The sequence below is a fragment of the Mastacembelus armatus genome, chromosome 23, assembly GCF_900324485.2.
Source record: "Mastacembelus armatus chromosome 23, fMasArm1.2, whole genome shotgun sequence".
Classification (NCBI taxonomy): Eukaryota; Metazoa; Chordata; class Actinopteri; order Synbranchiformes; family Mastacembelidae; genus Mastacembelus; species Mastacembelus armatus.
Window position 1 is genome coordinate 11,694,520 of NC_046655.1, and position 27,893 is coordinate 11,722,412.

Consider the following 27,893-nt stretch of genomic DNA (forward strand, 5'->3'; position numbering starts at 1 on the left):
CATCAGTATTTCAGCAGCTTTGACAGACAAAATACAACTCATTACTTTTTGTGTCTCATTCTTCCACCACAGGTTTTCAGAGGTGGAGTTTCCCAGAAAGGGGAGGAAGGCTGTGATGGCTGGAGAAAAAACGAAGATGAAAAAAAAAAAAAAGAAAAAACTTCCCCTCTCCACCACAAACACAATCGCGTTAAAATCCTCCCCCTGACATTTCAAGTCTTAATACCGTGTTTGCACAGAAAACTAGTTATTATTCCATGTCATTTATGTTAACCAGAACAATTCATTTTAAAGCAAGAAACTGAAATAACCTGGGCTGTGCTAAAGTACATTTGCATATGCAGTCTGATGGAGGTCCTGAATCTTAATGTTAAGTATGAGAGCAGAGTCTTTTTATCTTTGTGCTGTGTCAAAACTGTTGTGTGCTGTTAGAAACGTCAGTCGATTTGAGTCATTTTTAACATCTCAGGCATGGACTATGGAACAGCAGCAGATATGTTCAAAAGTACATGTGGAAGATTTGAAATTTACATAGATGTATGTACTTCGGCTGCTTCAATGCACCTTTATTCCCTACTTTTTGTTGATTGTGTATTTTTTTATGTTTAAGAAGGCAGCATACATAAGTTTGTTCTCTCCACTTGACGGCGCAACTCTTGTTCTCTCACAGTTCAGGGTATTGTATTTACAGTGCCTCAGTTTCAAAAGTGCTGCACATATTAAGTAGATATTTACAGAAAAATAGAAAAACAGGGCGCGGGGGGTGGTAGAGACTAGTGTGGGGCATTTTGCTGACAAAACTGTTGAACTGACGTATAAATTTATTACCTACTTATAATGAAATGCTTGTTCTTGGTGAGACACACATAACACACATTCAACTGAGACACTGCATAACTATTCAAAGTTCTGTAGAAAATTCTCATTTGTTCACATTCTTATACAATATACACTGTACACACTCTGACAAGGCATAAGAGCCTGGTTTGTCCTGTGCCCTCCAAATATGAAAGCACTAAATTACATGTTTAACTTCAGTGCAGTGCAAAATCATTTTTGAGACATTCCTCTGAAGATATGACATTCAGTGTGTTCCTTCATATATACAGGTTTAGATGAAGATTATTTAAGATTAGCTGTGATTTTTTTTTGTCTTTAACTGAAACAACAGGAACCATGTGGGAAGAGTTTTCTGTAGGCACAGCCATGGATACTCACTCACTCACTCACTCACTCACTCACTCACTCACTCACTCACTCACTCACTCACTCACTCACTCACTCACTCACTCACTCACTCACTCACTCACTCACTCACTCACTCACTCACTCACTCACTCACTCACTCACTCACTCACTCACTCACTCACTCACTCACTCAATGTCATTTCTCCCTTTTCATCTCTCTCCAAGCCTCCACAATTCAAAGTGGAGAACATAAAACAGACAAGCATGTAAAAGTGTGTATTTTTGAGTCTTTACACCGACTCTGCATTGCTTTATGTAGGAATTATTTTCATTTCTAAATCACATAGAGCTCAAAAAATGTAAAAGGAGCTGTTGCAGTGAGAAATCCCTCTTTTTCTTTACTTGCTGAAGTTGCTGCTCGCTCACTGCGGCCTATCAGTGCCGCTCCTTATCACTGTAGACCAGTAGGGCTGAATGTGAATGACTGGCTGGATGTGAAGAGGAAGTCAGGTCTAGCTGGTGTTAAGCTTGAGGTTCTTCATGCGGTGCAGCAGCGAGTCCTTCTCCATCTGCAACTCAGCCAGTGCCATCTTGGCTCTAGACAACTCCACCTTCAAACACTCATTCTCCTCCATTAGCATCTGGAAATCAACAATAAACACGGGGCACAATGAGGATAAATAAAAACATGCCTTTTGTTTTTGAGATGGGAGTCTGATTAGTGAAACCATATTATGTAACTGTTGACTTTCAAAATTTCAGCTAAAATTTGTAATACTTGTATTTTGCATAAATTGCTAAATGTTACTCTAACTATAAATGAATGAAAGCCAAACAAGGAACTGGAATAGCTTGGCAAAACCATAATTTGGCACTGTATCTGTTTAAAATCCGCCTCCAGTATGATCAGTCATAAAAGTTTTCCCTGTTTTGCAGTGTATCCTTGTAGGAGGAAAAGAAAATAAAAGGCGGGTGCAAAGGTTTGTGTGGCTACATGCATTTCACAAAATCCTCCTCTTTACGGTCAATAACAGATGTGGTGGGTGGCATTTTTGTACCCATCTACTCCTGCAGCATCCTTTGGTTGTGCGTCTCACCTTTTCTCTGGTAAATGAAGAAGGGCTGGTGGGTGGGACTTGGGTCTGAGTAGCCTTTGATACACCACAGGCGCTGCTCACAGCCTCAGGGACCGGACTTAGTGAGCTGTCAATCAACACACCCTCTTTCCTTGGTTTGGCCTCTGCAGCTCGGTCCGCTGAGAGGACAAAGAGACAACAGAAAGGAATTTGGAGGTGTGGATGTACCGAGCATGGATTTAAAAGCACTTAATAGAACATGTTATATAAGAGTTGTGAATCAGTCCTGATGTGGAGGTGGAAATATCTGGCAGGTGAAAATGTGTGTGTGTATCACCTCCTATAGAGAAGGAGCCATTGTCTTCCCTGTGTATGATGAGACTGTCCACATGTAGGTTGATCGGCGAAGGCTCAGAGTCAGAGGGGTTTTCACGGGGGCCGTCATCCTGAAAGACATACAGTACATACTGAGTGCATGAGTTGAAATTTTGATGTGTGTGTGGAGAGAAGACATGAGACAGAAATTATCCACATCCAGGTTTCCACAGCAAATCTGCTCACCCATGAAGGACCCCAGGGGAGAAGGCAGAAAAGTCTTTTTATGTCATTAAACATTGAGTTCAAATCCAAATTCCAATTAGGCTATGGTGCAAAATCTTTTAACTTGTAGAAGCTGCTGCACTCTATGGCAGTGACCTATGGGGTCTATTACTGCAACACAACTGGAAAAAATAGGAGAAATCTACTGCTGAAATGTTGTACATATACAATAGTTTAACATTTGCCTCTGGGTAAAATGCAGAAAAAGCAAGACCACAAATTCTGGTTGTTCAGGCAAGACAGTGTAATAAAGTATTGGAAAAAAGAACATTGTGTTCAAGTCAATTGTATATGACGGAAGATAATTGTACATGACGGAAGATGTTGTAGATTCTCACTTTTAAGTTGATGTGTATGTCCCTGATGCTGATCTCCATGGGTAGCACCTGCGGTGCAGAGTCGTCACCCAGAAAATGGGCCAAGTTACGCAGCGTGGACATCAGGAAGCTCGCTTTGTATCCATGGAGATGCAGCTGCAGGAAGCCGTTGCGTTCAGCCAGCGGGGAATGGGCGGCGGCGCAGGGCCCGCTTTCCAGACGAGCCCGAACCTCCGGACTGTGGAGGCCCCTGATGGATGCAGAGCTGATGTCACCACCAGCTGTGAAGGAACACACAGAGGCTGCTGTTAGCATTAGCTTTAGCTTTAGTGTCCTGCCTGTGGAGTTCATGTAGAGATGATTCAGCTGAAATACACCCACAGTGAAACAGGATCTCTCTCTATCCTTCCACAATAATTACAGTTCCCACACTGTGGATCTGACAGTAAGCAACTCCTCTTTCTGGTCCAATCACACAGTTAGCCAAGTTCTCGTCCTGGATCTTTGTTCACTGCTCAGTTATCTCTCAGCTTTACAGCTAAGAGTGATAAATCAGCAAGGCCAAGGTATAAGACCCAGTATATAAAGGGTGCATGTTAAAGCCAAGTATAAATGAGTTTAAGAAGTAAGAAACGGGATGAAGAAAAAGGCAGAGGAAGCAGAATATCTGAAAGATAAACATGAGAGAGTTGGAAATAAGGGAGCTAAAAAAGACAAGCAGGAAAAAATTAGAAAAGAGGTGGGTTGAAGGAGACTGGGATTTTTCACTGTTGAGATTTAATTACTTCAGAGGACTAAGGATTAGAGGGTTTGCTAGAAACCAACCCAAGAATTGAGGATTAAAATTCATTCTGAATATTTTTATGAATTAGACACTTCAAACTGTGAAAGACTTAACATGATGGTTAACTACATAAAGTGTTCCATCCCAGAATGACCTGAGTTTGACCCTCAGTACTACAAAATGTCATGAGTCCTGTTTTCTGTGAAAAGAGGCAAAAAAAGAAAAGAAAAACAACAGAGTGATGAAAGTTGATGTGGAGAGAAGTTAAACTCAAGGGGAAGGTAATTAAAACTCTTCTTTCACATAGTCTTTACCACTTTATACACAAATAGTAATTCAGTCAGCAAGCACACAATTACAGGCACAAGTTTGTAACAGAGAGAAGCCACAAGTTGCAATAGAAACACTCAGCAAGGCATGAAAACGGCCCCACAGAAAGAAATCTTTTTACTGACGCTCAGAAATCCATCACATTCCTTTAATATGCTCTCTGAAGGAAAGTCAGAAGAGGGTTAAAACCAAAGGGCAAAAACACTCAGGCACACACACTCACACTGCTGTCAGCTGTTTTCACATAAAATGACATATTCTCTCTCAATCCTGGGTGGCTGAGGTTGAGGCAAATAGAGAGAGAGCAGGAAAAAAAGAATGAGATGCAAGTTGGTTAACAGAGAGAAAGCGAGAGAGAGGGTGGGACCCAGCAGCCAAGCACTGAATGATTGTGATAAGACATGGAGGAGAGAAAAAAGATGGCCTAGAGAGTGGGAAAGATGACGGGAAGGAAATATGCAGGGGGAGGAGGTTAAATGACAGCGGATTAGTAGGAAGATAGAGCAGGAGCTGGAGGGATGACTGTAGAGGAAAAGGTGGAGGATGAGAAGAAGAAGGAAGAGGAGGTGGAGGGATTGTTCTTGTGAGATAGGAGGAGGAAGAGAGGTAGTGGGGATAAAGCTGGCGTTTCTCTCATTGCCTGAATCACTGAACTGGAACTGCAAAGTCTGCTGCAGTGGAGGGATGAGGAAGGTGGGGAGAAAGAGGAGGAGACACAGAGAGAGCAAATTAGGCAGAGAAGATAACAGGGAGATTGGGGGTTAAAATAGTCTTGGCTGACACACACACACACACACACACACACACACACACACACACACACACACACACACACACACTTAAAGGTTGTAGGCCTAATGTTGCAAATAATGGGACCACTCACTCCATTACCACCAAATTTACCCTATCCTAAGCACCCCCCCCCCCCACCCGACACACCCACACTCACATGGGGGGAAAGACACTTCAGTGTCACTTTAACACCCCCTGCTGCTGGAAAATGAGATAAACACACATACTTCATGCGATCACTTGCTTTGCAACACACTGTATCTATGTGCATCTGCAGTGCATGCTGAGCAAAAGTCCTGAGTCTGAAAATGAGATCTGGCAGGAGACAAACTGGGAAAAAACAGACACGCTGAGGCAAGCATGCATGTTAAGTTACAGATGGTGAATTAACACACAGCAGTTACCTTGGCTGCTTTGAGCAGGCATTGGTACTGAACACACCAAACCTGTGGGGAGTTATAGCAAGGTAAATGAAAAGGATGGGGGGGTTAATGTGTGTGTTCCTGCACACAAAGAATAATGATAATGGTTGACTTATTCTAGGAGATAAGGGCTGCAATTAACTGTTATTATTGTTATATTAATTCATTCATTCATTCATCTTTTGGGCTATAAAACTGAAAACAATAAAAACTGCCCATCACAATATGACACAGCCCAATGTGACACCATAACAAAACGCAAAATCCTAATATATTCAATGTACTGCAATGTAAAAGCAACAGAGGAACTCAATTACTGCATTTACAAAGCTGGACTCATCAAATATAATAATGCAGAGTAGTGTACTGTTAATTAATCGTGTACCAGTTACAGCTCTAATTTCTTCTAGTGTGTTCCTTCCTGCTCTCGCTGTTTGCTGTGGGTTAAGAAAGGGGGTTGATGCTGCTGCTGGTCACTGCAGCTGGGTATTTTGTGTTAAAATATGGACAATGAAAATACAACGTCAGGAGGGGTCGATCAGAAAACACCCTGGTGGTTTAAACCCAACCACTGAGCTTTGAGTCTGTTCTAAGACCTTTATCACAAGCACTTCCTTTCTGTCCTCCTGTTTCCTTTCTCTCTCTGTCAGAAAGGCAAAACACCACAAAAGTTCATCTAAAAAAAAAAAAAAAAAAAAAATATCTACAAAAGATCAAAAAGTTGGTTACGTGGCTGGGTTTATTCTAAATCCACAAATATAGAGAGTGCAGTCATTCCCCCGCTGGTCTTTCTTGTTTGGTTGCTGACCTACTTGTATGTTTAAATTTTGACTAGTGTCCATTCACTTTCATCTGAGGCTTTGAACTTAAGAAAGAGGCTGCAGCCAACTTCTACTCATTTATTTTGGTTGGTCTGTTTTATGTAACCAACACACTCACAATTTAATATAGGACTGGCTTGTTCTACACTCCCATGTTATGCAGATGTTTTGCTTTGTTTTTAACAAACTAGAAGAGAGTTTTCCATCAGCTGCGGTAATGATTGTTTGACATGAAAATACAATACAATGTGAGTCCTAGCAGATACGACAAAAATGTCAAATGTAACTAAAAGACTTTATTACAAAATGCTACATAAACTACATATTTGAGGGTTAGTCTGGGATAATAATGAGACGTGTTATGTGTTTCTTACCCAGGCTGCGGTTGCTGAGATACTGTCTGAGGCTGACGTTGCCCAGCTGGCTGGGTGTGACCTGGCCCACCTCCAGAGCCACGGCCGTACTCTCACCCACCACCTCCATGCCCACACACACTGACTGTACCTTCAACACCAGCACCGAAACCTGGAGGACAGGAAGACACAAAAACAAGAAGGAAAATTACAGCCAGTATAATCAACAATTAACAAATTCTACAAGCAACATACTATTTCTTACCTTTATGCATTTCTGACTGTTAGGACAATTTATAATAAGATTATTATCATCACATGTGAGCTGTATGCCAGTTTGAATGTTCTCAGTCTCTTCCAGCTATTTGCTGTTGATACTAAAAGCATACTTCTGTAGACATCTCAAAGGCCGATGTATCTTACTATATCTTTGGTGGTCTCATCAATGCTCTGAGAGGTGGCGCTGACAGTGTCGGGAGAAACGCCCCCCTCCTGTTCCTGACCAATCACAGCCTCAGTGGCGCTCTCAGCGGCACTCTGTTCACTAATGGAATCCTTGAAGCCTGAGATAGACACATCATCTGTGCATGCAGACACAAAAACATGACTCACACATACAGGTGCATACATTCGATGCTGTGTTTTTACATACTGTCTGGATTTATCAATACATGCTTTCCTGCAACACAATACTGCCACCTCCTGGTCATAACATATACCTCCAAGAACATATAGAATAATGATCATTTCTTGTTCCAGTAGAAACATTTATTTTTGTTTCCTCCACTACATATAATGTCAGAAGTGAAAGTAAAGACAGAGTTGAAACTGAGGAGCTGGTGGAGACGAGCTAAAAAACACAATTGTTCACCAAACCTTGGATACATAAGATCGTTTCTGTATACATGTGTGTGCGTGGGTGCATTTGTTCCACCTCTCTCCAGCAGGCTGTACATGTCTCCGTCCTCCATCAGGTAGCTATCAATGGAGATGTTGTCCAGTGACTGCAGCGATGGGCTCTTCTTCATGTTCTTATAGGAAACTGAGAAACTGGACTGGGAGCGGTCCCGCATCAAACGACCACTGCAAAACACACACAGACATGGAGTCACGAGGCAAAGACAGTGCAGCTTGAGTAAAAACATTTATTCTATAATTTGAACTATTGTATATATGCTTAGGAAATACTGTCCATGCACACCATTGATTTTAAGGCTGACTGACTGAAAAAAAGATTAAATTATTAATTTACAGAGACAAAAAAGAAAAACCGCAAAATGAGCTTGCTGTTTCTATGCCACCAAATCAGATTGTAGTGTTGTTCCTGTGGTGTTACTGAGCTGAGACCACTGTGCTCTCAGGGAGCTGGCAGAGCTTACTCAAGTCATGAATTAAATATTGCTTCATTCCTTTGTGTGCTTCTGTTTAAGGTCATGAAAGAATCGAGTTTGCTATCCTCCAAAGCGCCAGAAACAATCTAAAGAAAAATCACAACAGACAAAATCAAAGCGACTCCCAAAAGATGGAGAACACAAGGCTGAAAAAATACCTGTCACAAACAACAAACCATTTTATCTCTACTATCACCACGACTCAACAGGTAGACATTTACCACACGGGAAAAAGATCCATTTAACACGTACAGACAGACACACACCAGCGTGTCATGCACACATGCAAATGCATGCCCACAGGGGGCCCACGGGATACACATTTTCACAGATTTGCATTGATCCACAGGTACAAGGACACACTGACATATACAGTGGGTACGGAAAGTATTCAGACCCCTTTAAATTTTTCACTCTTTGTGTCATTTGCCAAAATCCAAAAAGTTCATTTTATTTCTCATTAATGTACACTCAGCACCCCATCTTGACAGAAAAAAACAGAAATGTAGAGATTTTTGCAAATTTATTAAAAAAGAAAAACTGAAATATCACATGGTCATAAGTATTCAGACCCTGTGCTCAGTATTGAGTAGAATCACCCTTTTGAGCTCGTACAGCCATGAGTCTTCTTGGGAATGATGCAACAAGTTTTTCACACCTGGATTTGGGGATCCTCTGACATTCTTTCTTGCAGATCCTCTCCAGTTCTGTCAGGTTGGATGGTGAACGTTGGTGGACAGCCATTTTCAGGTCTCTGCAGAGAAGCTCAAGTGGGTTTAGGTCAGGGCTCTGGCTGGGCCAGTCAAGAACGGTCACAGAGTTGTTCCAAAGCCACTCCTTTGTTATTTTAGCTGTGTGCTTAGGGTCATTGTCCTGTTGAAAGGTGAACCTTCGGCCCAGTCTGAGGTCCTGAGCACTCTGGAAGAGGTTTTCTTCCAGGATATCTCTGTACTTGGCCGCATTCATCTTTCCTTCAATTGCAACCAGTCGTCCTGTCCCTGCAGCTGAAAAACACCCCCACAACATGATGCTCCCACCACCATGTTTCACTGTAGGGATTGTATTGGGCAGGTGATGAGCAGTGCCTGGTTTTCTCCACACATACCGCTTATAATTAACGCCAAAAAATTCAATCATGGTCTCATCAGACCAGAGAATCTTATTTCTCATAGTCTGGGAGTCCTTCATGTGTTTTTTGGCAAACTCTGTGCGGGCTTTCATGTGTCTTGCACTGAGGAGAGGCTTCCGTCGGGCCACTCTGCCATAAAGCCCCGACTGGTGGAGGGCTGCAGTGATAGTTGACTTTGTGGAACTTTCTCCCATCTCCCTACTGCATCTCTGGAGCTCAGCCACAGTGATCTTTGGGTTCTTCTTTACCTCTCTCACCAAGGTTCTTCTCCCACGATTGCTCAGTTTGGCTGGACGGCCAGGTCTAGGAAGAGTTCTGGTCGTCCCAAACTTTTTCCATTTGAGGATTATGGAGGCCACTGTGCTCTTAGGAACCTTGAGTGCTGCAGAAATTCTTTTGTAACCTTGGCCAGATCTGTGCCTTGCCACAATTCTGTCTCTGAGCTCCTTGGACAGTTTTCCTTCGACCTCATGATTCTTATTTGCTCTGAAATGCACTGTGAACTGTAAGGTCTTATATAGACAGGTGTGTGCCTTTCCTAATCAAGTCCAATCAGTTTAATTAAACACAGCTGGACTCCAATGAAGGAGCAGAACCATCTCAAGGAGGATCAGAAGAAATGGACAGCATGTGAGTTAAATATGAGTGTCACTGCAAAGGGTCTGAATACTTATGACCATGTGATATTTCAGTTTTTCTTTTTTAATAAATTTGCAAAAATTTCTACATTTCTGTTTTTTTCTGTCAAGATGGGGTGCTGAGTGTACATTAATGAGAAATAAAATGAACTTTTTGGATTTTGGCAAATGGCGGCAATGACACAAAGAGTGAAAAATTTAAAGGGGTCTGAATACTTTCCGTACCCACTGTACAATACACACACCCACAGCTATTAGTACACCTAGTCACAGATCCAGTGTCTTACATGTTGGACATTGAATAAAGGGAGGTGGATCTGCTGGAGTTTGAGGAGCTGAGGAGATCAGAAACCACAGACAAACTTCCTTTCCTTGGCAGAGAGAAAACACACACACACACACACCTTGCAGGGGTCAAAGCAAAGGTCAAGAGGCCAAACAGTGAGTGAATGAGTTACGGAAAGACAAAATATGGAGAGATGACAGACAGCAGATGAGAAAAACACAAAGAAAGACATGGCAGCTTGAGGGCAGCCAACATTCAAAATATCAGGGACTCAACACTCATACTGGGAAACAGTCATGATGGAGGTCAACACACAGCTCTTGTGTTCAGAAACAGATTCGATTAGAAAAAGACTCATTCACCAGATTCCTTGACCATAATGAAGCACAGTGGCAAATATTGCCTGGTTGAATTTATTATGATAAAAAAGACATACTTAATTACTTTTAACACATGGTATTTTAAGAGCTGCAGCATATTGATTAATCTGTTATTTTCTAAAATAAGCTGATTAACCACTCTATAAAATTCTAAAAAAATCAAGTAGACCTAAAACTTTAACTATTTCCGGTTTCCAGATTCCAAAATAAGAGGATCTGGTGATTTAGCATTTATCTTTAAAAGTAGAAAATGTGAGAGGTTCTGAAAGCAACTGATGTTATATGAAATATTTTTTAGACAAACAGAACTAGAAAATGCTGTAAAACTGAAGTGCGAACTATAAATCTTAACAACCTAAACACCAAAGTCTGGTGTTATTTTAATTGACTGATTCAGTGGAACTAGACATTAAAAATACATTTTATGACCAGCAGTAGTGTGACAGAGCAGTGTCCCCCATTCTGATGTTATTGTGCACCAGACTTGATATATTTCACTGACTGATGATGAAGTAAATGCAAGAATGAAACAAAAGGTTTTTTAGATCTGCTTAGCATTGTGTTTTGACGAACAAAGTGCACTGAGCTTGTTTGTTCGACCTCAGTGTGTTTTGCTTGTTTGCAAGAAAACTCCACAGGGCACCTTTATGTCAGTGCAGGCTGTCATAATTCAATTTTAATGCCACTGTGCAATAAAGAAAGAGCTTTTTCTGTGACAAACTAAATACCTGGATATCGACTGAGGCATCTTAGCAGTTGCAGCCTTGTCTTTGTCGTTCCAGTCTTTGCTGCTGAGTGGGTCAGACAGAGGGTCACTCATCTTCATTTTAGAGTCATGTCCAACTCCCATTTCATCACCCGCAGATACCCCATCCACCACCATGTCACCAGCTTCATCTGAAATCCGCCTCCCGGCATTCTTAACTGAAGTCCTCTCCTCCACAGAAGCTTTGTGATTTGAGTCAGGACGATGAATAGTAGAGGAGGTGGGGACAAGGGGGGGAGGACCCTGCGTGGCGCCACTTTCTGAAGCTTCACCACATAACAGCTGGTCGACAGTGCAAGACCCTTTTGCTGCCCCCCTTTCAGACCCATACCTTTCCTTCCCTTTCTCACCCTTTTCCACCCCTTCACCTGTGTCACTCCCAGGCTCCAGAGTTCCCCGGCTTTCTGAGGGGGAGAGTTCAGACACCAGAGGAGATCCTGAACCTTCAGGCTGGGGAATGGGCTTCATGAGCAGGGAAACCTCTGCACTTTTTAGTAGGAGGCCCAGGCAGATGGTGAAGGGCTGGTGGTCCGCAGGGCATTGGGAGGGATCCTTCCGCTCCCTTTTGGAGCTCATTTGATCCAGGTCCTGCTGCAATGTCTGCTGCAGGGCTTTAATGCTGCGTTGCAGGCGCATCAGAAACAAATATTGCCGGTGGCTCACCTGCATGCACACAGACACACAGACACACACACCAAAGTCACTTTCTAATAACATAATAGTTGATCCGTGGTGAATCAAACTTCCAAATGAATAGACTAAAGCAATAACTAAAGTGTTTTCTATTTCCATAAACAGAAAAATAAAAAATACCGAAATACCAAAGGATCGTTTGGTGTTTGAGCATTTAATTACATCATTGTTTATTACTGCCGCAATCTGGGGCCAACAAGTTTCTCTACCCATTTTGCATTTCTGATAAATCGAAGGAGGAAAAACATACCTGAGCACTTAAATGCTTCTGCACATGCACCAAAATATGCACATCTGCATCTGTACTTGACGAAAAACAAGAAGAAGAAGAGGGCCGACTGTCCAATGAGAGGGGTTTATGGAGTCCGTTACTGTCCGGCAGTGTTACATCACTGCTGTGAGATGCTGATGGTGCACTGTCAGTACTGTAATACTCCTTTAATAAGCGTTTTCTCTGCATCCGTGCAACAGCCCCTGCAGAAGTACTTCTGGTCAGGCCTGATCCAGCAGCACCTCTCAGTTTCTCTTGGTGGTGGACAAGTTTCGCTGGCTGACAAGCCCACACAGTGAGAGGGAAGGAGTCCACAAAGGGCTGCGGCCGCCCTTTACCTCCATGAGTGCCTTCATAGTCCACCCAGAATTGGGAAAAGTGCAGCGCCCAAAAGTCAGTGGCTGCCGGCATCTTGAGGGCATCTGTGCCCATCGTCGGCACCACCAATCCCCGGTAGATGTCATGGAGCTTGGTGTCTTGTTCATGAGCGTGACGCTGGAAGACATGATGGAGGAGGGGTAAGGAGGAGGAGGACCGAGGGAATGAAGTGAAATATGAAGAGAAGAAGGGTTCCTCGTCAAAGGCCTGCAGCAGGACCTCAAGGTGGGAGCGGGTGCAGTTAGCAGGGTGTCTGGTGTTAGTGGCCACCATTTCTGAAGTCTGTACTGAGATGGAACGAGGCAGGTCAGGAGGACCAGAGGCATCCCGATCAGTGGGAATCACCAGCTAACGGAGAGCAGAAATACAATTAGAAACATTAGTACCAGAACATGCAATCCATAATTTAAATCTAAGCAAAGCTCATGTGTTTTCAGTCTCCTTTACCTTGAGCATTAGACCATCAACCTTGATGTCAACATGTTCATCTGGTTTTTGTGAGTCATTGAGCTTGTAGATCTCCATGAACTGCTCCAGACTCTGTCTGAGATCGAGGGCGAAGAGGTTGATCCACACCAGACTGCGAGGATCCAGAACCAGCTGCAGGGCGTTTAACTGGGCATACAGGTTAGGACACGGGACTGAAAATGCAGGAAAAAGGGGGAAAGTTATATTTGTTACATCATTTTTAGGCATACAAAGGAAAAACAAGATATCAAAGAAATAATTAAAAAAAACATAGCAACAAGAACAATTATTTTCCCACTTCCTTGCTCATATTTTCTAAGTCAAAGCAAAATTTCTTGTTTTGACCTCAGGTTGATTAGACAGGGACAAAAAACTCTTATGATGTTTCTAATAGAGTGATTTTGTGAGAAATCCATGACATGAATTTACTGGCTGATCCCTCATTCAGAGCACTGTGTGTAATTAAAAAAATAATAAATTTCCTCTCAGCCACACAATAATCAATGATTTTCCCACAGCTGACTGAATGGGATGAACATTTCCAAAAGTGAGATGATCAGAGAAAAACAACTACTTACACAGCTCAGGAATACTAATAAAGATTAATGCTGAGATGGTACTTTTCTCAATTTCGGTAAGGAGGGGTAATTACTACAAGTAATATAAGTCTTACCAGGGTAATCTTTTCCATCTGGAAAGTAGTACTCTGTGAATTCAACATGAATGGCTGGCATCTCAGGAGGAAGGTACAATGACTTCTTATTACAGGAGATCATGGTTTTGGGGCTGGAGCGACGCTGGTCTGCTGTTGACACCTGTAGCATGAAAGGAGACATAATCTCAAAGTCAGCAGAGAAGACGTCTGCAGTGACTTCATTTCAGAAATGAAGCTTTGGAAAGCAGTGTGTGTTTGTAGTGACCTGGTAGATGCTGAAGTCAGCCATCCTGAGAACAAACGAACTGGACATGAGCTGGGTTTTGGGGCTTTGAGAGGGAGGAGGACTGAAGGAACTGGAGGAGGTGTTTATCTTACCTAAAGAGAAAAGATAGAGATAAAAAGGAAAAGAGAGAGAAGTATAAATAAAAAAAGAACAAAGAGGCACACAAACAGAGCAACCACTCAGTTCTCAAAAAGGAAACCTCTGTGCCTTTTAAAAGGTGTGTATCACCGCACCACGCTGTGCGCACACACACCATAGTACCTGGCTCTAGGCACCAGCAGCACTGGGCTGGAGGCTGTGAGTGCAGGCTCCACTCTAGGAGTCCATCTGCCTCCCTAAGCCCTATTCCTCCTCCTGATCTCTCCTGACTTGCTAGAGGCCCATACACATCGTCCCTAAGGGACACTGGAGGACAGAAAACCCATAGGAATGGCATAAATGCTGGTGTGGTGCTGTGCTGATGCCAGGATAAACGCACACCAAGGGCAAGTTGAGTGACACCTAATTGTTTATTTTATGTTAAAGTGTGTGTGTGTTTTTTTTACCATGCTGTGGGGAGCCATGTGCAGGGACAGAACCTTGATGGTCTCGAACTGCACTCTTTAACATCTCCACATTAGACTTGAACTCATCCAGCAGGTTCCGAGCCCAGCTCTCCCTGGCCTTGGTGGCTTCGCTGTAGTGCATCCAGCGGGAGCAACTGTCACCTGGCAAGGTTGGAGAGTGGGAAAATGGGAACAGGCAGTTGGACGTCCATGGGAGTGATGAGTGACAAACAGAAAAAAAATAAAAAACTGTAGTGAGGATGCAGCAAGGACTGCATGGTAGTGAAGAGGTTACAGAAACTACATCTTGGACCTAACTGCAGGAGTCATACCTGCTCTGTGGAAAGGGTAGTAGTCCAGAGTGATGGAGCTGAAGGAAAGCTGCATGGCGCCACCTGTTATCCTCTTATTGATCACTTCACCATGGAAGAAAAACAGAGTCAGGTCAAATATTTCCCCCCCAAAAAGTTAGATCCACTAACCTCTGTGGTTTAAAAAACAGACACAAAGAAATGTGAATAAAAGCAAGAAAAAAAGACAACTGAGATCAGCGTTTCAGCAGGTGTGTGTGTGTTCAGGAAGTCAAAGCACATTTTATTTATCACATTGAAAAATATCTGTGTATCCATGGAGTTAGAAGATCTGTGTCTGTAATCCTTTTTGGGTGTGTATCTGCGCTACCTCTGTCTTTAGCATGGATGTCGTCACAGATGTGCAGGTCGAGGTGTGTGATCTGGAGGTGGTGGGACGTCTCACATACATCGTAGTCACTGAACAGCTTGGCCATCGTTGCGTTCTGGTCGGCGGCTGTGGCTGCCTGCTGAGTACGCACCTGCTGGGCTGAGGGGTGTGCTGATGACCCCTGGTCAACAGATACGCACCAGCACAGAAAGGTGCAAATACAACGATTAGTGTTTTTGCTTTGGTATTGTTGGTACTGAAGCTGTTGCTCTATATGGTCTTGTGAAATTGTTGCTGGTGACCGGCTGGTGCAGTTTTGGTTTTACTTGTCAGCCAACAAACAGCTAACAGCTTGGCAAAAAGTCTGTTCAGTTCAAAAACAGCTGACTCAGTACTCAGTATGTCCAGCAGATGGCGTGTCAGATGAAATTACAGTAAACACACTGACAGTAAACTCATCTGGGATGTGGATAGGTGTGAATTTGTGTAGGTGATTAATGCATGTATGTATTTAAACTAGGAAACTAGGCCACAGACTGAAAGTGACAGCAACAGTGAGAGACAGAGATGATGTAGGCTGATAGACGCCACATGGCATTTGAGAAATGAGAGAGAAAGGCAGACATGACACAAAGACAACTATCAGACCAGGACACAGCTCATCTATACAAGGTGGAATTAGGGCATGAACAGGGTGAGGGGGGTTGGGAAAGTTCAAAATGGAAAACGGGGAAAGGGAAAAATGGGAGGGAAATCAACATTTATAGAGTGACAAAAAAAAAAAAAGGGAAAATGGCCATCCATATGTGTATGAAGTCACTACATTTGAGGTGTATGTGTACCTGGTCTTCAGTGGCCATGCTCTTCCTCTGCTGTGCAGACTTCGCCATGGCCTCGCTGAGTGACTTGGCATACTGCACCATGGCTTTGAGCTGGGAGTCGGTCAGAACCCAGAGCAGGTCGTCCAGGATCAGAATCAGCTTGGAGGCCACCACGTTACAGTCCTTAATCTGTGTCAGGCACAACAGTTGGAGGTAGACTGAGAGCTCCCACTAATGTAATATTCCCTTTAGACAACATTCTGTTGTCTGATATCTTTTGTTTCAGTAAGTATGAACCAGCTTTGCTAGAACTACAGTGCAACATTTGAAGCACACATTGTTTATCTGAATATCCATTGTTACAGTGTGTAACTGACTTACTGCAATTTATGAGGAGAATGAGTTTTGATAGTAAATAATGCAATGCATGATGTAATAATGCAATAATCACATACACAGACCACACACATTCTCCACTTCCTACTTCACTGTATTAATAGTAGTTGCGTTTGTGTAAATAAACGTTTGCCACATAATGAATCACTGCAGTTGGCCCTGCAGCCTGTAAGGCCACACAGATGGATTATTGTTCTCAGTGGTGATTAAAGAGTTTGGGTCTTCAAGCCTGGCTTGTCAAATTTCATGAAATGACTGTCTGAATCTATTCCAAAGCTGTGTGTCTGACCCGTCTTTTGAGAGTGACTCGGATCTTGGACTGGTTGGTGATGAGGCGAATGGGGGCACTCAACATATCATGCTCAGCGCTCTGGATAGCGTCAGCCTCAATACGGATCATCTGCCAGCTTATTTCCTTAAATGTCAGGATCTGAAGTAAACAAGAAATTGAAAAAGTAGGAAACACACTATATTTAATTCAACCACCCGGACAGCGTGACAGCTTAATACTAGTTTTTACTCCTATATAAAAATATGCTGACCTCTCCCCTCTGAGGGTCCTGGATGCGAGTGAATCGCAGGTCACTGATGTTCCAGCTGGTGTTGACACTGTAGACCTGCAGTTGAGAGAGTTCGAATGAGGCATTGAAGGCCTTGGCACTGATCCTGATCACTATGGAGTTGATGGACAGGGATATGCCCTCCACCACCTTCTCAGCAAATCCGTATTCACTAGATGAGAGACATGGGTGGAGAGAGAGAACAGCAAACAAGGTGATAATAAGGGCGTAGTAATGGGCAGATGCAGTACATGATTACTAGCATGACATGTTAACAAATTTCCTTTTGACAGCTCTTCACCCAAAAGCCTTAAAGAAAGTTACGATATGAAAGTGAAAAAGAAATAATACAAAGCTCACCTTTGTCCTGACGCCGTTGCTATGGGAGACGGGCCATTCGGGGGACGGGGTTCATCACAAGTACTCATCTCCATCACCACTTTATCCAGGGTCTAAAGCAGAAAGCAGGCAATGGCTATAGAAACAGTTCAATAAACATGTCGTAAGGAAGTTATCTTTTGATTCTGTAGTTACCCAGCACACCTATCATGCTTTCTGTGCTGTGTTTAGTTCACTCTTTTCAACAACTACCTGCAGGAATGTTATCAGTCTACCGTTTTCCTCACTGTATACATGTCAGTCAGCCAGTAACAATGTCAGATGGAAAAAGTGCATTTTTGTGAGATTTGCAGTTCGATTGGTCAGAATAAAAGTGAAAGATGGCTATATTGTTCACTTAGCCACAAGTGGTAGCCTGTCAAGAAAAAAAAAAATCCTTGAAACGTCATGAATTACGCTCTTACTGTTCTCAAATTAATAAGTCTTGACACAACAAGCTTTTCATCCTTATACATACCATGGAATAATGACATGTTATCATATGCAATCTCCCTTTTTCACACTGTTGTATAATAGTTCCACAGCCCTGCTATTATTGGAGGTGTGATACCATTGTCCTCTACAGTTTAGTGACTAAGAGCAGATTCAACAAAGAGCTATTGTGTTACCTTGTAATACAACACTCTATTATAATATGTTCCTGACAATCAAGCTAAATGTTTGATAAATAATGCTGTGATAGTCTTGTGCTCTTCTGATATGTTTGTTAAAATGTCTTATATAAAATATTAATCAGAGCAGTGGGCCAAAAACATTACAAAACACCAGGTGCTGAAGTATATATAAGGACTGGGGCTTGTGGACCACACACCACATTTTTCAGACACGATGTTAGAGATGGAGCGTATGTTCCTCCTGCTGCTATTGGTTTCCAGCACCATGTGTGCTGGGAATTACAGCTACCTGGGGACCGGAGCTAGCCTGGCGGTCTGTCAACCTGACACCTGTGCCCTGCTCAGTGAGGTGGCTGCCATGAAGGAGAAGCTGGCATCCATGACACACACACAAAACATGCTTGAGCAAAACCTCAGCGCCATGACGCAGAAAGTGGCCACTGCCGAAGCCAACTTGCAATCCAGCAAAGGCTTGGTTGAGGAGCTCTGGAAGATTAACAAGGCTCAGGATGAGCAGCTGAAGGCTCTTACGGATGTCACATCTGCAGGTACGTCAAAGGTGGCTTTCACGGCTGCTCTGGGAAGCTCAATGGGTCCATTTGGACAAGACACACCAGTGAAATACCAAAGAATCCTCTCCAACATTGGCAGCAGTTACAACCCTGCCACTGGCATCTTCACTGCCATGGTGCGGGGGGTCTACTACTTCACCTTCACCATGTACAACAACAATTCTGGACAGCCCAACTCGGTGGTGTCACTGATGCTGAACAGCCAGAGGGTGGTGTCAACCTGGGACACAGAAGGTGAGGACATCCATGACAGCGCAACAAACGCGGCATTGTTGCGGCTAGAGGCCGGAGACAACGTCTTTGTGAAGCTCTATGCAAACCGGGTGCTCTACGACGATGGGAATTACTACAACACTTTCAGTGGTTTCCTGGTCTTCAACTTGTGATAAACAGCATCATCAAATATGTGATGGGCAATAACCAAAATATTGAGAAGAACTGGCTCTGAATATGTCCTTTCACACTGTAAAACAACTAATCAGTTTTAATTTTTGTGGTACCTATTTGTAAACAGAATTCCTGAAGATTCAGTTACTTCAATGACAATAACATAAAGAAAAGCTAATCAATCATTTGTTTAAATTATGTAATCAGGTGTAACTTACCAGAGAAATTGGGTGAGTCTTCAGCTTAGTCCATGGTATCTATCAGTGAAAACAGAACAGTGCCTCAGCTTTTCAGCCTCACAATATTCTGATCCCTACAGCATTTTGCATTTTGGTGCTCCAAAAGCTAAATTATCAGTCAATGTGACACAAAAATTGAAATAACTGCAATTGCAGAATTAAATCAAGTCAAAAGAGCACGGAAGGTAAAAACATCAGTGAGTCTAGACTGAATGGCAGGTCGTTCCATTCAGCTCCAGAGCTTAATTAATCCTCAACATGCCGCCTCTTCATTCACGTCTGAGTCAAATGATATGGCCAAGGAGATTTAAAGCTTAGGTTCAATGTTTTTAATAGAGTGATTGATTTTCTCATAAATCAAGGAGTGAGAAAGTGCTTGAGACTTGTGCTTGTAACTGAGTCAGACACATTTCATCCTCCACCTCATACTAGGAGCTGACAGTAGGAGGTGCTAACTCACATCTGCCACTTTGATTCGTCTAAACAGAAACATTTATTGCTGGTCACATCATTGTATGCAGCCTACACTGTGTGTAAAACTGTTAAAGCGTCACTTACTGCTATAGGATTGATTTTGTAAACTGTACTTAAGCAAGTAAATCAATAAAGGAACTTTTATTTCTTGAAATTTGGGTGTGAGAGTCTTTAAAATACAGAAGGAGTGGGAGATTAACAGGAAGACAAAGACAAGATAAGAATCTCGTTTTTTTGCTGGTTTAACAACTGGAACCTGATGACTTTAGAAATTTGATGCTTGCTGTGGCTAATACAGTTGCAGCTCTGTATTGGTATTACACACTGCCACATGGCAACAAAGGGAATGTGCAAAAACAACAGAGAGAAAGAACTGACATGGAGGGAGAGACGAAGACGTGGAGAGTGGACCTTGGTCCAAGTAAAAACCCAGTCATGTTTGAAGTGACGCAGCTCCATTCACTGTTTCCAGGGTGTGTCAGGGTCTGATGTTACACATGGCACCATGGCCACTGTCAGCATCACACAGCCTCAGTGTGTGTTTAGTTCAAACTGATGTGAACATACATGCAAATTTAAATAGGACTCAGCAATATAAAACCTTATCTCTGTACTTTGGATTTAATAACTGCAATAAAGAAAGTAATAAAGAATCTGATTTTATGTCTTCGAGTAATAAACTTTCAAAGCAAAAAAATCATTATCATTTTAGATTTATATATAGATTTATTTTCTGTCAAAGAGTTTGATAAAAAGACTAATACAATTTTAGTAGAGTACATTAAATAAATGTACTTTGAAATGTAAGTTATGGACTTTCATATTCACACTACAGACACTGGTGTCATTCTTCTCATCTGGCTGTGTAAAGTGAATAAGCCTATTTCGTAGGATTTCCATCTCTTTGTTTAAAATTGAAAAGTCAACACCCTGCTGTTTCTCACCCTGATTGCAGCCTTGTTGCACTCTACGCGGTTGATAGCCAGCCAGGTGGGCAGGTCGAGCAGACTCTGGAGAACCTCCTCATCCAGCTCCAGGTTAGTGAGCTGGCCCTCCCCCTTCAGAGTGCTCAGATTGATCTTGTCTGGTGACAGGTTCTTCGCAAACCTATGAGACACAGATAAGAAGTGCAGCTTTGAGCCTGGGAATATTTTTAGAAACAGGTTCTTGGCAAAGCAGCAGGCAGCCCAAACAAACCACAACTGCTGGGCTTTCTGTTTATTGCATGACAATAGAGGGGTGTCTTTCCAAAGCAACAACACGTATTTCAGATGCATGTTTTAAAAATGGTTGGCAGTATGCTGATTTGTCATTATTCATTTCAGAGAGAATTAGATTTAAGAACAAAACCAGCTTGTTGTATCTGTAGAAACATATGTGGACATGCTGTGGACAGAGTATGTTGTAGTGAATTTGTATGTAGTCCATTTGTAAATAGACTTAAACCCACATTTTCGATGTCCATGACCTAAGTATTTTCTGCCCGTTTACAGGTTGATGACAGGTTAATAGTTACCAGAGTGGCCAAATATTAAATGGTTTTCTGACCTGTGCCTCTCTGCAGACCAGACTACTGGAATCTCACAAAAATGAGACAGTATTGATTTCACATTCTGTAGCTGTCAGGAGTCACACAGCCTCAACTCTGTGTAGGTGTAAAGAACCCTGTATATAATCAGATCTGAATTCCTGCATATAGCCAGTTGGTTAGAGCTTTGGTTTTTACCTAATAATGCAGCAAAATATCTGCTACAGTAGCTACAGAAACACTAGATCTGAACTGGTGGTTCAGCTAAAACGTGTTAAAAATAAGATGAACTGACTGATTTTTTAAACACACAGCACAGAGGCCGTCTTCCTGTTATTTAGGTAATCTCTCATACACAGTATGTACCCAGATCAAAGATCAGTTTCACAATTACACACTGCTGACAGTCATCTGATTATTAAAGCCATAACATCTAACAGGCTGAAGTATTTTACGGCCCCAGTACTTTAGATGTGACAAATGACTGTGACACATGATGGAACAACAGCACTGGGTATGAATTGAATCTCGTCTGTGGAAACACAAGAACTGAATTTTCTAATACCGATATCAAAACAGAATGATACAATATTTCTGTATTATTCTTGTACACTTTTTTAAAATTATGGTGAATGAGATAGAGCAAAAATAGCATGGTCAGCATCATCAAAAAAAGATATGGAACCACATAACAAGATAAGATAAGACTTGAAATTTGACACAAGTTAAATCAGTAAGGATGCCCTAATCCAACAGCTAAACTCCAAACTAACAGTGAAAACCTTAAATTGTATAACAAAAGTGAAAAACAAATGGCAAGGTGCACAGAGGTGGCACCTCCAGTGTAAAAAGTAATGTTGCGACACGTGCAACACTGTGATTCAGTCAGTTCCTGGTCCTTTTCACTCAGCACCTTCCCCTGCCAGTGTGTGATTCTTCTCTAATTCAACATCCCTGTAAATTATGCAGCAGTAGCAGGAAACACAAACTGAGCCCAAGCACGGTGGAACGAGGGACAAGACACAGAGCGCAGCCTGCCCTAAACAAAACACGAGTAATATCATAATAACCTGTGCTCATACATGGACATACACACACTCAGAGACAGAAACACAGCCAGGCTGTCTCTGAGAGATGCATGTTGTTGCTGCAGCGTCTCAGCCTTGTGACCAGTGAAATATTCATCTGCTGCTGCTGATCACATATCACCTACAGCAGCTAGCCAGCTAACTTCACCCACTCTCTCACTCCTTATCTGGCTTCTCAGTCTCCCCAGGACCATCTCGTGCTTCCTCTCCCCTTCTTCCAATGTCATAGAAAATCAAATACTATAATCACGTAATATGTGGTTAACCAGCTGTCTAATATCAAGGCTACTGACACTAAAGTGACACATTTCTGAGAAGGGCAGCAAGAAGGAGAGGGTATTAAGTTCACACGTCGTCATCTTTCCCTTTCATGTCTCCTCTTTAGACTTCAGCCATTATTCCATCCTGCAGGGCCGAGGTGACTGGACCAAATCCAATACACAAAGAGATAAGCACTACCTACTGTGGCTGTAGAGGAGTCTGACAAACACAGAATTAACCATTTATTTAATCCAAGTCCACATACTTCTCTGTAACAGTTTTAAACCATTACTCATGTATTGCTTTCCTTTAATAACTGAGAAAATATTAATAGTGAATTGAATGAGAGCTTTTGACTGTTGTTGCTCAAGCCTGTTTTTTTAATATTTCAGGTTTTCTGCTGTATTTATTCTACATTCTACCTAAATGGAAACTCTCTGATGATACATGTGTGGCGCAGCCTGATGACATCAGTGCCACAGAAAGAGTGACTCAGACCGGCTTGTTTTACCAACCAAAAGTCTGGCAACGTAAAAAGAGAAAGAAATATAGTGAAAGAGAAACAAAACAGGAAAAAAAATGAAAGAAAGAAAGAGAGGAGACATCCTCATGGCATTCCTCTGGGATTTAGGAATGTGGTTTTCCAGAAATAAAAAGGGACTGGGATGCAACCACATTCTTTCCTACCAGTGCTCATTTGACTGAGCAGCAGACTTGGCTCAACAACAAAAATGGACAATGTGACATTTAAATGGGCCTTTAAACCCTTTACAAGCCCCATCAGTGTCAAGAGCAGACTGTAATGAGTTTGCTGCGTCTCAGTAACGTTAGTATTCCTAATGGATAGTTAATTTGACACAATACAAGAATGCAGAAAAATACATTAACTGACAAAAGAGTGTTTCTAAACGGCGTTAAAACACAGTGGTCGATCAACTTCATATTGAAACAAAGCTCTTACATATCATTTGAAGTGAGATTCTCACATTTTGATTAACTGAGGTGATTTAAATACATATTTTTATACTGGCTTTTCAGAAATAATGTATGATTCAATCCTTAATGGTTAGAGGACAGCAGAAACAGAGTCTGGAGGAAAACTATCTAGAGTGTGACTGTGTTGGTAAATCAAATGGAAACCTTAGAACAACCCACCCTAAAAATAACAAGCGCCCACATAAGTCAACCTTCTCTTAATTATCAGTTGGTGTTAGCCTTAGCATTCATGTTAGCCCTGGAAAAGAAGCTACCATAGCATGACTTGTGTGCAAATCTGAAAACAAAAAACAAAAGTGAATTATTATTTATTGATCTGATCATCTATTATTTTTTCTAAGTCATATTTTAAGCAAAAACTCACTGATTCCAGTTTCTTCTTTTAATATTACTTAAATATCTGTGAAGGACACTTTTTGCTACCTTTACATTTTATCAGCCATTGATTAACTGAAAGGATGAATCAATAATGACAATAATCTTCTGTTACATCCCCAACACTGTGTTATACGTTTACACAGGAACCTTAGTTTCCTTTGTAACTAAATTCTGCCAACAGTGCTTGGCAAGTGCACAAAATGTATTTCCTTTTGTCACTTCAACAGTTCTGCTTTATGAATACGTCCTGCTCTGAGATCACAGCTCTTTCAAAGTGCAAAGTGTTTGTGGAAAATATATGTCGAGGTGTGATGATGACAATACAGTGTGCAGCTCCAAAAGAACTATTATTAAAAGTGTGTGTCATCTCAATATTACCAGCAAGTGGGATTACATGAAGGACTCTCTAGCCTACATACACAAACCCCTAAAAAAACACACCTACAAGTACATGTCAAAGGAACAGCACAGTGCACCTGTGAAAGTGAAGAGAGTTTGCATTGGCAGAGTGGGCGCCAGAGTGCAGGGATATTTATGACCCTATGGAGACCACTGTGAAAAGGTTAGTGTGAAGGAAAAAACAATCCAAGAGCCTGGTCACACAGCAGGAAAGGATGCCAGGAACTGAAGGGACCCAGGCCAAATGTCGCTCTGAGACACACACACACACACACACACACACACACACACACACACACACACACACACACACACACACACACACAAACTAGATGTCTAGTGCGCACACACACAAACACAGGCACTTCATAGCTACACAGTGATGAGACACCCACAGTAAGGCACTCAGTCATGACTCATGCCATAATAGCCTTCCCACCAAGAGTGAGCGATAACACTGGGAATAGTGGAGTTCTTCACTGTGGTGCATCATTACACAGCTACTGCAGGATGGAAAGACTCAGGCCTGAACAGGCACAAGATGACGAACAACAGAAACGAACCCGTCTATCACACCACAATGAGCCACTAAACCTCCACAGAGGGTATACTTGGTGATACCGAGGTACACGCCCTTGTGTCCACTCTTAGCTGACTCAGAGCTGAAAACAGTTCCATTAAATAATCTGTTACCTCCTCAGTGATTTTAATAGATTACATTTTTGTGGAATCAGTGACTCAGCCTGAGATTTCCAATAACCAATAATTAAAACGTATAAACTAAAAGCTCTACTGATAAAAACTGAATATATCCAGTAAAACCTGAGTACTAACTCAGCTTTGCTTAATGCACATCTAGCAATTCTTCTTCCATTACCCTAAATATCTATATTTCCCTGTGGATTGGGTCTAAATTATGCTGCCTACAATCAGCAATAGTGATATGGTCCTGTGACATTAATAAACAGCCATTTCCTCTGTAATAGTGATGTTATTGACATAAAATTAAAGGGTCAAGTAAAAATAACCTTTGAAACCTAACTTTGGACGCTTTTAGAGCAGAGTCCGACATTCAGCTTTCTGTGGAAACCAAAGAGCACGTCATTTTTGATAGAAGAAAGTAAAAAGAATGTGACCAAATGTGTTTAACTTTGGTTTAGACATTTCTCTGTCCATCTAATACGTCTGTGTACTATGACAACACTCTGACTGGCTCTGGGCCAGGGCCTTGTCGATAATCTAAACCAGTCTCTAATGCAGACAAACACACATCTGGTCATCAACTCAGCCCCAGGGGCTACCTGAGCTGGACCTTCTGTGAAACACTTTGTCAATACACCCTCACTTTGGAAAAACACAGCACACATGCATGCCAACAACTCAGCCATGACACTGAATAATCAAAATCTCATCATGTACATTAAAAGCCACACAGAAAACGTCTTCTGACAGATCATGGTACATAAAGGCCCTCTCAGCTGGTTTAATATGTCATGAATGCTTCAGACAAAGAGCCATTGCAGACTGAGTAAACTGTAAAGCTTTGATGCCACCTCACTAACAGGCTCGTTCTGCTCAAAGACGGCACCAGGCAGACGTGTGTCTGATGCAGAAGTTAAGCAAAAAAGTCTGAACTGACATGTTGACACTCCAAACATAACCTTTAGCTGTGTAAGCACACCAGCAGTGTGTATGATTCGACTAGCAGAGAGGTCAAATTGGCTAGATGACTGATTACACTGATGAAGCACCACAAAGCTGCGACTGAGCAGACAAAAACCCAGCCAGAAAAATCCAAATAAGAGTCTACCGGAGTTGTACTCATACACTGGATTATATACAGTAAGGTGATGCTGCGTCTGACACCAGCACTTTTACTATGACATCACTACACCAAACGGCACTGGACTGGACCGTTCCCAGACAGCTCACCTTCCACTAAGCGTCAGACCAATCAGACCAAGACAAAGCAGATCAAACGACAAACCAAAGACACGTAACATCATTGCTCTTCTGGTCACTTCCTGTCAGTATGGATACTAATCACGCTGAGGCCTTGCACCGTCATTCAAAAAAAAAAAAAAAAAAAAAACTCATGCATCGCCTCAATACACAGGACACACAACTCACAGTACTAGGACAGTGAAGGGCATGACACCCATAGGCTGTGTGCTGCAGACAGTGCAAATCTTAGCTGTGGCATTGGGCAACATCATGAAAGACAAAGCAAACCCAAACATCATTAAAGCATTAACCAGAGTTACCATTCAGCCCCCACCAAGACAAACTGCATCCTGGTGAGATTTCAAAGACAAAATCATCTGTGACCAGCAAAATATAAACATATACACATTTCTTATATTCGATGTGAGCTCGGTTCACTTTAATACACTGCCAGGATCATTACTCAACAATAAACTCAATATAAGCTGTGAATGTGCTCTGTTACAACAATTTAATATGTAGGGAAAGAAAAAAAAAACACTGCTGCATGTTTCAAGCTCTTCCTTGGAATAAAACTGTAAAGTCCCACTGAAGGGAGAGAGAGTGGGAAATAATCAATAATGCATCTAGAGATGAATGTTGGCCATAAAAGCAAAACATGAAGAAACAATAAATTAAGTGGCTGTGCCATTAAACAGACCCAGAACCATTATTTGTTGATTTCCCTCTTGGTATATAAGAGACTGTTTAACACAGTACTGTCAGCTATGTTAAATAAATATAGAAGTACAATAAACGTCCCTGTCTAGATGATCCTGCATTGAGATTTTTGAGTAATCTGAGTCAATCATTCGACTGGTCCAACCTGCCCCAGCAGGATTAGCGTTCACTAGCTAACCCAGATGCTAGCAGGTTAGCCGAGAAGCCACGTCTCGGGTCAGTCCGGGTTTTATGGACTGAAAACTCAACTGACACACACCCAGGATGCGGGATAACTCCCTAAACCACAAGAGAAAACGACTTAATCACTGTTAAAATAAATGACAGTAGCATTTCGTCTGTATAGTTGAACTAATATTTGGGGGTAGCTAGCTAAGGTTTGACAGCTGAATCTCTTTGTCGTCCGCTCGGCACCGACCTGGAGAGATGCTTCAGTATCTGTTTCTTGATAAGCCCAGCCATGGCCGCACAAATCCGGTATCCCGAGCTCTCAGTCCAGCTGGCTAGCTAAGCCGCTAGCGTTTCCCACTCGAGGTAAAAACACGGAGCTCAAATCCTCATCCCCGGGTCGGTCTTCATCTTAGCGGCGCTCCCGCTTCATTCTCGGAGAGACTACGGGGCGCGGGTGGAAAAGACGGCATTTCAGACGTCCGAGTGACAGTCGGGCCAGGAGACAAAGCCTTTCACGTTAGGCCATCTCATGTAGAGGTACTGTTACAGCTCCAAAACGGGTCCAGTCCCTGCGATATGAAGAACCGAACACAGCGCGTCGGAAAAACCGCGTCTGTTGTTACGGCGTCCACGCAGAGCGTCATGCTGCGTTCAGGGTCTGCTTGGAAACTATACAATTTAACATTTAAATGTAGA

At 42.3% G+C, this 27,893-nt stretch overlaps 1 protein-coding gene across 3 annotated transcripts; it reads right to left on the reverse strand.

The window, feature by feature from the left end:
- bltp3b (bridge-like lipid transfer protein family member 3B) lies at positions 1-27,818 on the reverse strand. Of its 3 annotated transcripts, XM_026326831.1 has the most exons (24): positions 27,445-27,818; positions 20,657-20,819; positions 19,218-19,256; positions 17,388-17,479; positions 17,010-17,199; positions 16,757-16,897; positions 16,093-16,260; positions 15,251-15,431; positions 14,902-14,985; positions 14,570-14,731; positions 14,004-14,116; positions 13,757-13,898; positions 13,063-13,256; positions 12,217-12,963; positions 11,236-11,936; positions 10,129-10,212; positions 7,618-7,766; positions 7,107-7,264; positions 6,705-6,855; positions 5,492-5,533; positions 3,203-3,462; positions 2,602-2,710; positions 2,286-2,443; positions 1-1,829 (listed from the first exon to the last, which is right to left on the reverse strand). In XM_026326831.1, exons 1-24 carry the CDS (start codon positions 27,486-27,488, stop codon positions 1,701-1,703), a joined length of 4,401 nt encoding a protein of 1,466 aa, XP_026182616.1. In that variant the 5' UTR covers positions 27,489-27,818; the 3' UTR covers positions 1-1,700. The 3 variants fall into 3 exon arrangements, with proteins under 3 accessions (XP_026182616.1, XP_026182614.1, XP_026182615.1); XM_026326829.1 differs by lacking the exon at positions 10,129-10,212; XM_026326830.1 differs by lacking the exons at positions 5,492-5,533; positions 10,129-10,212.
- Between the last annotated feature and the right edge of the window lie 75 nt (positions 27,819-27,893).